Below are 17,017 nucleotides of genomic sequence, written 5' to 3' on the forward strand. Positions count from 1 at the left end.
ATGCTAACTATTCTTTGAAAAGGATAAAAAGACTTATTATTAAAGGTCTCATGTACAAACTCTTGAAATTTGGGAGAGCACATGTATAACAATGTTAGTAAATATAGGAGTAAAAGTTCTAGAAGACTATAAATACAGCGATCTGGAGTTGCTCTAATTAGGAGACATCTACATTACATACTATAAATCTGATTAAGTGAAAAAATTGCATGATTATCGAAATTCATGTTTGTTGCATGGGTAGTGGGTAGTCGTGGATTAGTTGAGAAGTTGAAATAGAGATGTCACTCGAAACCATTTTGTTTCTGTCGGCCATATTGAAACGAAGTATTTGGCAGCGCCGTGCAGTAGCGTTTACAATTATTAATTTTCGAAGCGGGCATTTTTGTTTGAAATAACCTGTTCGTCGGTCGCCAGACGCGCTGCCGGCTTAGCTTTCGTGAGCTTTCGTATTATTGTCCCTTGTGCGTGTGGAAGGACGCGGACGCGGTTGCTATGTCGAGGTAGGGCGAGCGAGGTTAGGTTAAATCAGAGTTCAAATTGATGCGATTCTATTGGCGTCCCGAGTTTTTGAGTGCAATGTGATCACATAATGGCGGGTAAGCTACTACGGTGGAAATCAGTGAATGACCCGTCCGGTCCGCAGCCGAGACCTCGACATGGACATCGCGCCGTTGCTATCAAAGATCTTATGGTAGTTTTCGGGGGCGGTAATGAGGGCATAGTCGAAGAACTTCACGTTTACAACACAGGTATTGATGTGAATCGCGGCCATTAAATATGGCGCGTGTATGTTATTATTTATACTTTTTATCTGTAAAGGATTATAGCGACCCCAAAATTCCAACATTCCTCCTACACAAAATCATTAAGTCTTTTCCATTTAAATTCGCCTTTCTATTCATCATTTAACCAAAAACTACTTTTTACACCAACGTTTATTTTATGCGCGTGTAAAGATGGCGGCACATACAAACTATTAAACCAACACAATTTTAAATATAAACATATATTCTTCTTATTCAATTCAAATCACTAAACCAAGTATCAATTTCATTAAAAAAAAATTTATTATTTTTATTTCTTTTCTCAGCTACTAATCAATGGTTCGTTCCGATTATGAAGGGGGATATACCCCCTGGATGTGCAGCTTACGGATTTGTCGTCGACGGCACACGTTTATTAATCTTTGGTGGAATGGTTGAGTATGGAAAATATAGCAGTGAACTTTATGAACTACAGGTAAATATAATTTATTTTTGTTCCAAAATACTGTCTAAATACAGTAAAACCTCCATATAATGAGACAAAATATATCTATATAGATATAATCCAACTTGGGTTATTCCCCAACTTGTTCTATTCCATGTTTATAGATAAACTTGGGGTATTCCCTGACTTATCTACACTATGTATAAATCAACAATGGTAGTTCTAGTCTTATTCTAATTGCAGTATATACAGGGTGTTTCACTTAAAATTCCCAGACCTATTATCTCTGGAATGGGTTGAGATATTTTAGTTCACATAAACTTTTTATTAGGTGCTTGTGACAGAGCAAAAACTGTACAACTTTCCTTATTTACATGATTTCATGTTATTAAGAAAGTTGTAGCAAATTTTATTCTCAACAATATTACTCTCTTTCACGTTTGCTCTCAGATGCATAAATATCAAGAAAATATCAAAATTTACTAAATTCTACAAGTTCTTAATGGTAACACTTTGGAATCAGAGCATATAACAAAAAAACTTTTAGAACGAAAGTTGTAGCAAATTTTATTCTCAACAATATTCCTCTCTTTCATTTTTGCTCTCAGATGCGTAAATATCGAGCAAAATACAAAAATGTGGTTAATTCGTAGTTTTACGTTATTAATGGTATCACTCCGGAATCTGAGCGTGAAACCAAGCCTACCCTGCTCATAGTTTATGGAAGAAATATCTCGGCCGACTTCGAAGACGTCGGCCGCCCATAAAAATAGTTCACGATGCTCGGGGCGGCCGACGTCTTCGAAGTCGGCCGAGATTATTTCTTATATCATGCACAATATTCGGGAATCGGAGCATGTTATAAAAAAACTTTTGGAATAAAAGTTGTAGCAAATTTTATTCTCAACAATATCACTCTCTTTCATTTTTGCTCTCAAATGCATAAATATCGAGCAAAATACAAAAATGTGGTGAATTCGTAGTTTTACGTTATTAATGGTATCACTCCGGATTCTGAGCGTGAAACCAAGCCTACTCTGCTCATAGTTTATGGAAGAAATATCTCGGCCGACTTCGAAGACGTCGGCCGCCCATAAAAATAGTTCACGATGCTCGGGGCGGCCGACGTCTTCGAAGTCGGCCGCCCCGAGCATTGTGAACTATTTTTATGGGCGGCCGACGTCTTCGAAGTCGGCCGAGATTATTTCTTATATCATGAACAATATTCAGGAATTAGAGCATGTTATAAAAAAACTTTTAGAACGAAAGTTGTAGCAAATTTTATTCTCAACAATATTGCTCTCTTTCATTTTTGCTCTCAGATGCGTAAATATCGAGCAAAATACAAAAATGTGGTTAATTCGTAGTTTTACGTTATTAATGGTATCACTCCAGATTCTGAGCGTGAAACCAAGCCTATCCTGCTCATAGTTTATGGAAGAAATATCTCGGCCGACTTCGAAGACGTCGGCCGCCCACAAATATTGTTTATGATGCTCGGGGCGGCCGACGTCTTCGAAGTCGGCCGAGATTATTTCTTATATCATGAACAATACTCAGGAATCGGAGCATGTTATAAAAAAACTTTTGGAATAAAAGTTGTAGCAAATTTTATTCTCAACAATATTACTCTCTTTCATTTTTGCTCTCAGATGCGTAAATATCGAGCAAAATACAAAAATGTGGTGAATTCGTAGTTTTACGTTACTGATGGTATCACTCCGGATTCTGAGCGTGAAACCAAGCCTACTCTGCTCATAGTTTATGGAAGAAATATCTCGGCCGACTTCGAAGACGTCGGCCGCCCATAAAAATAGTTCACAATGAACTTTTCTTATTTACATTGATTTCACGTTATTGAGAAAGTTGCCAAAACTGAAAATTCAGCTAAGAGATTCTCTCCTGGCAAAAATTTATTTATTTTTTGAATTCGATGACATGTAACAGAAATTTGCATGTTCTCTTACAAAACTACAATATCTCAACTCATTCCAAAGATACTTGACCTGGAAATTTTAAGTGAAACACCTTGTATATTCTGTTGAGACTCGCTATATGTCGTGGTTTTACTGTAATTTTATAAAAATAACTTAAAATAAAATTGCTATAGGCTTCCAGGTGGGAATGGAAAAAATTAAAACCACGTCCACCAAAACTCGGTACAGCACCGTGTGCTCGACTTGGTCACAGTTTTACCCTTGTAAATGATAAAGTGTACTTGTTTGGGGGATTAGCAAACGAAAGCGAAGACCCAAAAAATAATATACCCCGTTATTTAAATGATTTATACGCGTTGGATATTCGTACAAATCCTGTACAATGGGAAGTGCCCCCGACGGTTGGTCCAGCGCCTCCACCTAGGGAGTCGCACACCGGTGTCTCGTACATCGATAAGGAACGATCTCGATCTTTCTTGGTTATTTACGGTGGAATGAGCGGTTATCGTTTGGGGGATTTATGGTTTTTGAACGCGGATACGCTCACTTGGAGTAAACCGACCGTTTCGGGGCATACCCCTCTACCTAGATCGCTGCACACATCCACGCTAATTGGAAACAGAATGTTTGTGTTTGGTGGTTGGGTCCCAGTTACTACAGAGGACACCAAAACGCCGCAAAATGAGAAAGAATGGAAATGCACCGGTACCATGGCTTGCCTTAACCTGGAAACGATGAACTGGGATGATCTCTTAATTGGTACTTTTGATGTAAACCTTCCGTGCGCGAGAGCTGGGCATTGCGCTGTTGGCATTAATAATCGTCTTTACGTTTGGTCGGGAAGAGACGGGTATCGAAAAACATGGAACAATCAAGTTTGTTGCAAAGATTTGTGGTATTTAGAAGTTGATAAACCGCCCGCTCCCGGAAAAGTTGCTTTATTAAAAGCCGCAACTAGTTCATTAGAGGTAAACTGGACCGGCGCGCCACAAACGCAAGTATACATTTTGCAAATACAAAAGTATGATTTACCACCGCAACCGATGGTACCGCCCAATCCAAAACCACTTATGCCACCAGCTCCAAAACCGCTCGTAACCGCTTCTGCCAAGCAAGGCGTACAAACCGCCACAAGACCAATATTAACAGCTCAACGAACCCAAACCACCGCCAACGTTGCAAAAACACACATTACCAACGTACAGCCAGCAGCAGCTGCTGTTGCTTCGCCAAAAGTAGCGTCGTTAGATATCTTATCGAGAGTGGCAAGACAAGCTGCCACAAAAGCAGCGGTCACCACAAACGCTTCCGTTATATTACCAGTAGCCACAGCGGCCGCTGATGGAACTGCACAGGTTAAAACCGCACAGAGTAGCATGTCTGGTATTCAAGCTTTGGCAGCAGCCGCCGCTGCCACACAAAAAATAACCGTCGCTGCTGGACCAGGACAAATTAAAATCGGCAAGTTATTATTATTATTTAGTATCTCATTATTTTCTAATCTAATTTTTATGTTGTTATAGCTTCACCAGGTGTTAAAATTCAACAAGCAGGTGGAACAATAATTCGTCAAGCAACACCACAACAAACAGCAGGTAAACAAGTAATCCTTCAAAAAGGAACTGGGTTACTTCAAAAAGGTGGCGTCCAACCGCAAATAGTCACGCTGGTTAAAACCAGCACGGGAATGACCGTCGCCGCTTTGCCAAAAGGTTCTAAAGCGCTACCAAACACTGTATTACAAACGACAACCGGAAATAATACCATCGTTAAATTAGTACAACCCAACACCAATAAAGTTTTAACCGCCGTTAAAACAATTCCATCAAATATGATCAAAGTGAACAAACCAGGAAATCAAATAGTACTTTCAAAAGGCGCCACCGGTCAAATACCTACCATAGGCAACCAACAAGTCATCGTTGTAAGTTCAAATGCCGCCATAAGAAACATTCAAACGGTCACCAATGCGCAAGCTGTTAACGTTGCCCAAACAAAAACTTCCACGGTTAATGTTCAACCAATTACTAAAGGAGGTACTGTTACAAATTTACAAAATGTTAAAATTGGTGGAAAACCCATTATTATGCCAATGGGTGTTGTTGGTACACAAAAAACAGTTACGGTAATTTTCATTGTTATTTAATTTATATATTTTTATTAATTAACTTATTGTTTTTTGAATAGAAACAGGTAATGATTGGTGGAAAACCTGTAACGGTACAAGTATCAGGAACTGGAAATAAAGCATTATATGTTCAACCACCACAAGGAAAAATTTTACGTATTCCAGCATCATCAGCATTAACAGCAAATGTAAATACAGGAAACGACCAACAGCCAAAATTAATGGTGGTTTCTCGTCCAAAACAAAAACCCGTTCAACAACCATCCGCAACATTGGCTTCAACATCATTTGATGGACCAGCAACAACAGATGCAGCTTTGGCTGCTTTAGCGGCTGAAGCTGGTTTGATTGATCCGGAACCAGACAAAGATTTATCATCTTTAGACTCGTCACAAGCTGAAGATGATAAATCGCTTGATGTGTCTTTGGAGGAGTCTGATAAAAGTCAATCCGATATTGCGATGGATAGCGATGTCGTTGGAGCAACAGCGACAGCAGTAGGTTTATTTGGGGGAACACCGCGTTATATTAAGCCTGGTTTAAGAGGAGGGTGCAGTTTAAAAGGATCAAATTATTTTTTATATAGAGGTGGCCTCAGAGGAGTTAATGAAACAACTATTACCTCCAATGAGGCCACTGGCCAAATGTCAAAAAAACCATTAGACTATAAGACTGAGAAGACGGGACGAATTGTACATAAAAAAGTACACAAAGATGTGAAGATAGATGCAGATTTTGTGGATCGTGGTGAGCAAAGAATTTTAATGAAAACCAACAAAAACGACGATTTTGTTGCCTTCAATGAATATTCGCTGACGACACGACCTACTTTCTCTATATCTTTCGTTAACTTGGAGCTTTTTCCTTTAGCTGCTTATTTTAACAGCTATTTTGACGAAATTTCTTCAATTTTTACTGAAGACTTTTTCAATACCTATTGTACTGTTCGAAATACATCGATTCTCGACGAAAATGTGCTCAGATTTCAATATCTTATTCAACATATTTATGGTTATGGACCTGCTGTACAAGTTAGGTGGACAAAAGGTAAGGAAAAAATATAAATTTTTTCAGGTTTTTATGTTAATTTTTTAATAAAAATTGTTGAAAATCTCGAAAATTGTTGAAATTTGCCGAGATTTTATGAAAATTAGGTAAGTTTGTGTAATAAAAAAAGCGAAAAATGGTCAAAATATATAATTAGCGTTTTATATTTTAATTTTAAACTATTGGGTTGAAGAAGCTATGGCAAATCAAATGCTATAATGTGACATATAGATATACAAGGTGTTCATTAAGTATAGAACGAAGTATAGAATAATCTTGAATTCAATATCTGTACTGTTCACAGGGAAATTAAAAAATTGACAATTTTAAAAAATGGTGCTAAAAAAAGTTGTTCCTTTTTTAATTCTTAACAAGTTTTATTTGAAAAATATTTTGATACAAATAATATTTAGGAAAATAATCTTGAATTCCATCTCTATACTGTTCACAGGGAAATTAAAAAATTGATAATTTTAAAAAATGATGCATACAAAAGTTGTTCCTTGTTTAATTTTTAACAAGTTTTATTTAAAAAATATTTTGATACAAACAATAATTAGGAAAATAATCTTGAATTAAATTTCAATACTGTTCACAGGGAAATTAAAAAATTAATAATTTTAAAAAATGGTGCCAATGAAAGTTGTTCCTTACTTAATATTTAACAAGTTTTATTTGAAAAATATTTTGATACAAACAATAATTAAGAAAATAATCTTGAATTAAATTTCAATACTGTTAACAGGGAAATTAAAAAATTGATAATTTTAAAAAATGGTGCTAATGAAAGTTGTTCCTTACTTAATTCTTAACAAGTTTTATTTGAAAAATATTTTGATACAAACAATAATTAGGAAGATAATTTTGAATTTGATTTCTATACTATTCACAGGGAAATTAAAATGTTGATGATTTTAAAAAATGATGCTAATGAAAGTTGTTCCTTGTTTAATTCTTAACAAGTTTTGTTTAAAAAATATTTTGATACAAACAATACTTAGGAAGATAATCTTGAATTTAGTTTCTATACTGTTCAGAGGGAAATTAAAAAATTGATGATCTTAAAAAATGGTGCCAATAAAAGTTGTTCCTTTTTTAATTCTTAACAAGTTTTATTTGAAAAATATTTTGATACAAATAATATTTAGGAAAATAATCCTGAATTCCATCTCTATACTGTTCACAGGGATATTAAAAAATTGATAATTTTGAAAAATTTTTCCAACAAAGGTTGTTTCTTTTTAATTCTTAACAAGTTTTATTTGAAAAATATTTTGATACAAATAATATTTAGGAAGATAACCTTGAATTCAATATCTATACTGTTCAGAGGGAAATTAAAAAATTGATGATCTTAAAAAATGGTGCCAATAAAAGTTGTTCCTTTTTTAATTCTTAACAAGTTTTATTTGAAAAATATTTTGATACAAACAATAATTATTAAAATAATCTTGAATTTCAGTACTATACTGTTCACAGGGAAATTAAATTATTATTAAATATTATTAAAAAGATACTTAATTAACACTTTGTGTATATCACATATAGATCTTGATAATCGAGTACAACATTTACAAGTTATCAGTTAAAAGTCATTTTTGTATTATTTTATTTTTCTTGAAGTTTTCTTGTTATAATCAAAATACTAAAAATCGGAAAAGGACACACCGTTATGAAACCTCTAAAAAAATTCAATTCTATATTACTATACAAAAATTTTTATTGTAAATTTAAATTGAGTTGTATAAAAAAAATTTGTATTGATTTACAGATTGTAAATGCCCGACATACCCATCATTATTAATATCATCGAAACACGTCGCAACCGGAAGCAAAGGGACAGCTGTAAAGAAACAAATGATTACGGATATATAGATATATGTTATGAGAGTGCGTTAGTAGTGTGGTTGTTGTAAATTTAGAGGAAAAAAATGGGAAGAAAACGTTAAAGAATGACGCTGAGAGAGAAAGAAAGAGAAAAGGGTAGGAAAAAAAATAACGAGAAATAATTTTCTACAAGATATTGCGATTTTTTTCGTAGCTATTATAAAAGATTTTGAAAAAAAAAAAGAAAAAACTAGTTAGAATGGAAAATTTAGGGGTTTTCCCTATTGTTAACTTGTTCTCACTTTTTTGAAACTTTATTTATTAACTATGCCTATTATTACTTGGTGTTAAAAAATTTGAACAGCTGTTTTTTTCTTTTATATTGATAACTATTTAAATGTATTAATTACTTTTTTGTACATCTTCATTGACTTCTGTATTTTACAAAAAACTAACAATTTAGAATTTCATCCAGAAAAAGAACGAAAAAATATATATATTTTATTTTGTAAAGTATGATAGCTTTACATGTATCTTTTAGAACGTTATGTAAGTTTGGATAAGGTATGAATGTGTTATGTAATATTTCCCTATTTTGTAATATGAGTTGCTTTTCTTTTTTGACACTTATTCAATTAATTTTGTTTCGCTCGCGTCTACGATGATTAACGTTTCAGTTTAGGTGCTTAAGAAATTGTTAAATAAATAGAATTAGTACAAAAAAAATTATAAGAAAATGAAAAAAACTATCAAGTATTTACTGAGGAGGTGCGCGAAGACGTGCTTAATCAGGATACGATAAAAAACTGAATGAATTTTTTAATGACTCCCATTTTTGCACCTATATTAGTTTCGGCCGTGTATGTAATTAAATTCAGTACACTTACCGTATAAATATGTATTGTTAAAAGAATTTAGTAAAAAAAAAAACTGAAAGAAAGAATTATGATTTATTATACTTTCATAAAATTTGTTTTTACAAGATTATATATTTATTTATTAACAACATGTTCATCAAATTTTCAAGATAATGTTGTAGATTTAGTGTGACCATTGTATGTACTTTTGTTTTTTTACATAGATATATTAGAAAAAACAAGTTGATTTGCAATATCGTAAATTTTAATTTTAAAATAATGCTTACTACCTTCACGTATTCCTTAAAAAGAAAAATAAAAATAAAAAAGAAACAGCAGCAAATCCGGAATACAAGTGTACTAGAAAAATATTTGGTCATGGTTGTTTTCGATGTGCGATATAAACTGTAACTTAATGTAATTTCTTCTTTTTTCTTTTTGGCAAAACGTTCTTTTTTTCCTTTATAAATGTGAATCAAATGTAACTACGATGTAACCGTAAATAAGTAAATATTGTAATTATTATTATTTTTTTTTGAAATAGTGGTAATGAGAAGCTATCGAATTGGACCTTAAGTCTTAATTAACTGACAACCGAAGATGTTTTTTCTACTATTCGTTCAAACGTTTTTTCGAAATATTACATAATCTAAATAAAATTGTAACAGAAAAGTTTTATTTTATTGTTTATACTTTTAATTAGAAATAAATAACAAAATCTTCTAATCAAATCATTTTAATTTATCCCCCATTGATACATTTCCTTCCTTAAAGTTGGTATTACGTAATATAAGTCGGCAAAGTAGTAACTTGCGTAATAACCTCAAAACGGATCATAACCTCAAAAAAAAAATCTGACTTAAACCAATAATAATCAAGATAAAAGAATAAATTTTACATATATTTCTAAATTTGATTGTTATAAGAAAAATTGCGTAACTAACATAATATTCCTCTTAATTATAACCGGCATTTTATAGTTATAATCGTTTGTTTGTCATGCGCAGTAAGGTTCTTGTATCGTTGCGCATGTGCTGATTTCCTCGTGCATCCAATAACCCAAAGCCGGCCATATTGTGCTGAATGATTGCGTGAAAACAGAGGGCTTGAACGAAGCCGAAAATTTTTAATCTTCCAACATCGCAAAGTTGAGAAGAGGCGAGCTCAGTTTCGGAGCGATGGAGAACTCCTACGGCATCGGTGTGGAGAACCGTTACGCGCTTTTCCTCGATGACGAATCGGACCCGTTGGAAACGATTAAATTGAAGGAGCAAGAGAAAGAGCTGAAAAAGAAGACGAAGGTTGCCGAGAAGGAAAACAAGGTTAAGACCGAAGCCCCGGCTAAAGGCAAGACCGCACTGCCCCAGAAGAAGGTCGTTAAAGATCCACCAAATCATAAAATACAAGATAACAAGCGCGAAGGTGAGTATATATACTTTAATTTATATTTATATATCTACCTTCATTGAAACCGATTGAGACGGCCATGTTCAGGCACATGTGATTTCTATACCACACTTTTTTACTTATTTACCAAGTAAATACTCCATCAATCTTATTTTACGTCGATGAAACTAGATTTTATATTTAAGTTTCCCGGCTTACTCAAATCGATTTGTTTAGATATCTTTTTGTTAAAACTATAACTTAACCTTTTTTGGGAAAACTAACCTTGTCATATCTCTATATCTATATTGTAAATTTTTAAATGAAAAAACTCATTAAAAGTTATGAGTCCTCAATTTTATCAATTTTCTTAATAATCCTATTTAAGATTTAAAAAAATATTTGTTTGCAACAAAAATTTCTTGTTTGATTTATGATATCTAACATCAAGTTGAATAAAAAATTATTAATTACTTCATTCTTGGAATTTAACTTTTTTTGTAACCTTTATTAAACATTTTTATGCAATGACTTTTCACAACTAATTTCAACAATGATTTGGTATTGCTACTTTTGGAGCTTAGATTAGAAATTTATTAATGACTCATTTATTAAGAATGAATTGATAAATTCGACTTTTTTGGGAAAGTTAAAATGATTATTAATATTGTTATTTTTATAAGTTTAACCCTTTATTAATGAAGAGCCTATACAGTGTGTTTGATTTTAGTAGTAAAAGCAGATATCTTGATCCAACCCAATTTGAACATGAACCCAAGTCTACCCTGGTGGATAAGAAAAAATAGAAATAATCTCCCGCCCCAAGTATCATGAAGAATACTGAATACTTAATTCTTCCATAAACTTCAACCAGGGTAGACTTGGTTTCATGTTCTGAATCCTGAGTGGTCCATTAACAACTTTATAGAAGAAATAATCTTGGCCTACTTCGAAAACGTCGGCCGCCCCAAGTTTTTTCGTGATATAAGAATTAATCTCGGCCGACTTCGAAGACGTCGGCCGCCCCAAGTATCATGAAACCCAACCCAACCCAAGTATCATGTGCAATACTTAGGGCGGCCGACGTCTTCGAAGTCGGCCGAGTTGTTTCTTCCATAAACTTCAAGTAGGGTAGACTTGGTTTCACGCTTTAAATACTGGGTGATCCCATTAATAACTTTATGGAAGAAATAATCTCGGCCGACTTCGAAGACGTCGGCCGCCCCAAGTACCATGAGCAATACTTAGGGCGGCCGACGTCTTCGAAGTCGGCCGAATTGTTTCTTCCATAAACTTCAAGCAGGGTAGACTTGGTTTCACGCTTTAAATACTGGGTGATCCCATTAATAACTTTATGGAAGAAATAATCTCCTCCGACTTCGAAGACGTCGGCCGCCCCAAGTATCATGAAGCATGAGCAATACTTAGGGCGGCCGACGTCTTCGAAGTCGGCCGAGTTGTTTCTTCCATAAACTTCAAGTAGGGTAGACTTGGTTTCACGCTTTAAATACTGGGTGATCCCATTAATAACTTTATGGAAGAAATAATCTCGGCCGACTTCGAAGACGTCGGCCGCCCCAAGTATCATGAGCAATACTTAGGGCTGCCGATGTCTTCGAAGTCGGCCGAGTTGTTTCTTCCATAAACTTCAAGCAGGGTAGACTTGGTTTCACGCTCCGAATCCCGAGTGATACCATTAACAACTTCTAAAACTACGAATTCAGCAAAGTTTCATATTTTTGTATTTTTTTCGTTATTTATGCATCTGAGAACAAACGTGAAAAAGAGCGATATTGTTAAGAACTCGGAATTCCAGGTGTTTTGAAATGAAAAATTGATTCATTTTGCTTCCAGATAAGGAGGTATATTGTTCTGCGATATGTCAATTTGTTTCAATTGACTCTACATCAAGTCTGCACAGAGTCAAGTCAGCATTAAGATAGTATTACATCTCTTAATTTGCTCATTAAATGTGAATCAAATCATTTATCAAGTTAAAGGCTGCTTCAGATTTCTATAAGACCTGCAAAACTATGTTTAGCAGTACATCATAACGTAATAAAGTTTAATAAAATCCTCATTAAGATTAAATCAAGTCTTTCGATGTTTGCATGAATATCTTCTTAACCATTTGTTGTAATCACCGAATATTTCTACATAAAATATGTGATTTTGAAAATTTTCTTATCGCGATAAAAATTTTTAATTTTTGTCCCCTTTATGATTTTTTTTCTCAAAAATTACTTGACGAAAAAAATTTAAATTTTGGACAGGTGGTGCTTGATGTGTTCTTAATAAGGGACATATTTTATTTTTTGTATATTCCATTTAGTTTCGCAGAAAATCGCGGTTTAATAGGCTACCATTATGTCGAAAACTGGCGGAATATATTAAATATTTTCGGGTTATTTCAAAATAACTATAAAAAAAACTGCTGGATTTAATATCGAACGCGTTAAATTGATTTCACTGGAATTTCGTGACTCATTTTCACGAATTACAAACGAACACAATGGGGCAATATTTTCGTACTTTGCTTATTTTAAACAAAAAAAGTGCTTAAACATTTTTATCTTTATCGTTCGATTAAATATTTCTTTAATTCTGGTGATTGCTTTAAATTCTTCATTATGTTTGTTTAAGTTTTTATTTGTTCTTGGCAAAAAAATGAAAAAAAATGTTTTATTGAAAATATAAATTTTTATTTTAGAAGGTAAACCCATTCCAAGGTCAAACGATAACAAACCAGAACGCCCCTACAATAAATTCAACAACGAAAACCGAGAGGAAAGGAATAACAGGCGGAATCGCGAAGATAGACCTTACAATGGACCGGATAATAAGTAAAAAAAATGGTTTTTAATAATAATTTTTTTATTTTGTTTTATTGTTTTTTTAATAAGGGATGAACGACCACGAAGGGACGGGGACAATTTTGAAAATCGCCGAGGCAGGCCTTTGGCGAACAAAATGGGTGGAGGAGGAGGAGGACGTGGAGGACCAAGACGCAATTTCGATGACCGACGTGGGAAAAGGGACTTTGATAGGCAAAGCGGATCGGACAAAACGTAAGAGATTGGCTTTCGATTCGTTTTATTTTTTATTTTTTTGGTTTGTTCAAGTTTTTATTTAATTGCGCTCTAACTCTCTATCCCCGTGGTGGTTGTCTGTTTAATTAATTTTCGGTTGTTTATCTCTTTAAACACAAAAATACTGAAAGCAGGCATGGTTACAGAGGAGTCAAGCCCGTTGACAAACGCGATGGCGCAGGCGCTCATAATTGGGGCTCCCATAAAGATGTCATTGAGTAAGTTTTTTTGAATTTATTTTAATATATTATTAAGCACTTAATATGGGGTGGTAATTAAGAGTTAAAGTGAATCACCTCGTATAAATTTTTTTAATTAACCCCTTAATCATTTTGAAATAGTAGTGAAGCAGATAAAACGAATGAGGAAACGTGGACTACTGGAGGAGAAAATAAACCGGAAACGACTGAACCCCCGACCGAGATTAAGTAAAAAAATTTTCCCATTCATTTTTTGGATTCTGTAAGGAAAATAATTTTTATTAGGGAACCCGAACAGGAACGAGAACCACCGACGCCCGTGGAAGAGGAAGCGAAAGAGCTCACTTTGGACGAATGGAAAGCGACCCAAAAGGCTGGACGATTGAGACCGCAATATAATATACGTAAAGCTGGCGAAGGAGAGGACCCAAGTCAATGGAAGAAAATGTACGAATTGAGCAAGAAAAAGGAAGAAGAAGAGGTAAAACTGTTTAACTATATTTTCCCTTAATCAACTGTACCATACTTTAAAAATGACGACATCTAAATAATTATGTTTAATTAAATAGGAATCTGAGGATGAAGAATATGATGCAAGTGAATATCCCCAACGTGTTGGACGTCAAAAACATGTACTGGACATCAATATACATTTTAATGATAGCAGGAGAGCGGGATTGGGACGTGGACGTGGTGGACGCGGTGGTGGAAGGGGTGGACGCAATAATCGGGAAGGACGTGAAAGACCAACGGGAACTGGAGGAACTGGAACTGGACGTGGCGGCGGCGGCGGCAGCGGTGGTGATCGTTTCCGGGGAAATGAAGAACAAGTAAGAAATTGAACAAAAAATAAAAATAATTTTTTTATATGATATTTATTAATAGCAGGCTGGTGGTGGTGTTGGTGGAGAAGATAGGATTGATAACCGTGGTGCGCCTAAGGTGGATGACGAGCGTGACTTCCCATCCCTGGGTTAATAAAAAGAAAAAAGAAAAAAAAATGGGGCGCGGACGGATGCAGAAAACTTCAGGTCTCACTTAAATTCTCCGGTTTAATATGTCAAATTGGTACAAAAAAATCCTCTTAAAAAATAATAAAAAATATGAAAGGAAAGGGAAAATTGAACTAGCCAAGGAAAAAAATTGAAAAAAACTATAAAATTTGTTACTTAGGATTAATAGTGTTTTTTGAGAATTATTTTGTAGCGTGTCGCCCGACGAGGGTCTCGGTTGCTAGTCAGTGTTACTACTGCGTTGTTACTACATTTTAAATAAAATGCTCACTTGGTATAATCTATGTTTTTACATAAGTTTTTATACTGTTTCATTTTTGAGTGAATATAAAAAAGAAATAATAATAAAATTTCATAACGTAGATTCGTACCATATGGGTAACTTATTGGCACCAACACTATCAAAATTTTTATCGGGAATATTATATCGAAAAAAAAAACAAAAAAAAAAAGAGAAAAGAATGTTATTTTCTTACGCTTGATTCAATTTTTTGTAATTGTTCACCAATTTATTTTTCAAATTATCAAATATTAATTGAATCGATAACATAAATATTTTATTACGCCTTCAAATATATTTTCATTTTGAGTAGGCTGTGAATATATTAATAAGTTAGCAACATATACCATGGTACTTGATATCATTTATAGTACAAGGTGTGACAGAGAAAGTAGTTAACAGAATTTTTTTTAGATCAATAAATTTAAATTGGCATATGATTTTGTGCCATACTTAAAATTATTAGCCAGTTTAGCATAAACATCTCTGTTAGTGATAACAAGTCAAATAAATATAAACTATATAGATCATAGCCTACTATGAAAATTTATTTGTGGGCTGATATTAATTTTAATATTTTAATTCATTGACACTGGCGTTCCAACATAGATGTACATAAAGAACTCGTAATTTTATGCGTTTTTCGATATCATCGGTAAAAAGGATTACCTTAATCTAACCTTTTATATGTTAAAAATCGTTTATAACAACTTGTAATCGTGACTATAATCGATTTTTAATGTATTAATATTATTTTGTCGTGGTGATATCTTGTGTGCTCGATATCCTTGTCTCTTAATTTTATTTTTTTCTTCTTTGGTTGAAGCGCGATGAATGCTTTGTCCGAAAACGAGTATCATTGGTAGGTGCTTACTTTTAAAGCTTTAGCAAAAATTATTAATTAAAAAGAATTAATTTAAAAAATGGAATTTTTTTGATGTTTTTATTCATTACATTTTTTGGTTTACTTCCAGAAACAATGAATTGTGTTTTTGTATAACACATCATAGGATATAAGTTTTAGAATAGATACCCTTTTATTGCCAAATAATGTTGAGTGTTGCTATAACGTGCCGACTATTATTTTATTAATTTTTTTTTTGATCGAATTACCTGTTAAAACACTTCGTTTATTATTTTTTGTTTTTCTCTCCTTCAAAAAAAGTTGCAGTATCGCATCGCGTCACTATATAATTAATGGTTTTTTAGAATTTTCATCATGACATTAATTTTTTTGTTTTTCGCAAACCCTCCACCCTTCCTAACCTCTTTAATAATTAATTTATAACGATAATATTAACGTTTATAATAAATGGCATAATACATAAATAGGTTCTTGATTTATTTCCCTTGCAAATAGGGAAGAAGCTCACTGCTGATGCCATTATTTCTTTTTGTTTTTCGCTTCGTTTTTGATTTCCTTTTCCAACTTAGAGTACCTTTTTAGGCGTCTCATTTAAAAAAAATTTTATAATAAAAATTATAAAAGAAAAATACGGTAATTGTAATTTTAAAAAAGATTTATTGTGCCTAAGTTGGTGTGCGTTCGTATACATACTACATACAGTGATAAATGAGGCAAAAAAAATAATTGAAATATTTGATACTGTCAGTAAATAAATAAATAAATAAAAAACGGATGTATTTCGCGTTTTTACGAGGGGAGAGTCAATTCATTTCTGCGTATGAAGTTTTTATCATTAACATCCAGTTATGTATTTTATGTGGAATAAAGAGAAGAAACAATAATTTTCTTTTTTGAATTAGTTTTTATTTATATCTTAACCCCAAACCCAATAATTTGTAAAATATAGTATAGTTAAAATCGTATTATAAAAAAAGTTTTTGTATAAAAGTTGTAGCAAATTTTATTCTTAATAATATTGCTCTTTTACACTTTTGCTCTCAGATGCATAGATATCGAGAAAAATACGAAAATCTGAAAAGTAGGTGAAATCGTAGTTTTACACTTTGATGGACTACAATAAATCTTCAAAGAGTTTATTATTATTTTGATTCAAAGCTTATCTTATATATCATT

General features: G+C 33.3%; 2 protein-coding genes across 8 annotated transcripts; both read left to right on the forward strand.

The window, feature by feature from the left end:
* The first annotated feature begins 335 nt into the window (after positions 1-335).
* Positions 336-9,680, forward strand: LOC111425315 (host cell factor 1-like). Of its 2 annotated transcripts, none has more exons than XM_023059267.2 (6): positions 336-752; positions 1,094-1,242; positions 3,323-4,610; positions 4,673-5,274; positions 5,343-6,324; positions 8,096-9,680. In XM_023059267.2, the coding sequence occupies exons 1-6, from the start codon at positions 593-595 to the stop codon at positions 8,197-8,199; spliced, it is 3,285 nt and encodes a 1,094-aa protein (XP_022915035.1). In that variant the 5' UTR covers positions 336-592; the 3' UTR covers positions 8,200-9,680. The 2 variants fall into 2 exon arrangements, with proteins under 2 accessions (XP_022915035.1, XP_022915034.1); XM_023059266.2 differs by having other exon boundaries at positions 337-752; positions 5,337-6,324.
* A 336-nt stretch (positions 9,681-10,016) lies between these two features.
* On the forward strand, positions 10,017-16,725 carry LOC111425316 (SERPINE1 mRNA-binding protein 1-like). 6 transcript variants are annotated; one of them, XM_023059268.2, is made up of 8 exons: positions 10,017-10,430; positions 13,105-13,237; positions 13,298-13,462; positions 13,615-13,701; positions 13,825-13,911; positions 13,969-14,164; positions 14,253-14,513; positions 14,569-16,725. In XM_023059268.2, the coding sequence occupies exons 1-8, from the start codon at positions 10,187-10,189 to the stop codon at positions 14,659-14,661; spliced, it is 1,266 nt and encodes a 421-aa protein (XP_022915036.1). In that variant the 5' UTR covers positions 10,017-10,186; the 3' UTR covers positions 14,662-16,725. The 6 variants fall into 6 exon arrangements, with proteins under 6 accessions (XP_022915036.1, XP_022915038.1, XP_022915037.1 ...); XM_023059270.2 differs by having other exon boundaries at positions 13,828-13,911; XM_023059269.2 differs by having other exon boundaries at positions 13,618-13,701.
* The last annotated feature ends 292 nt before the right edge of the window (positions 16,726-17,017 follow it).

The sequence above is a fragment of the Onthophagus taurus genome, chromosome 8, assembly GCF_036711975.1.
Source record: "Onthophagus taurus isolate NC chromosome 8, IU_Otau_3.0, whole genome shotgun sequence".
NCBI lineage: Eukaryota > Metazoa > Arthropoda > Insecta > Coleoptera > Scarabaeidae > Onthophagus > Onthophagus taurus.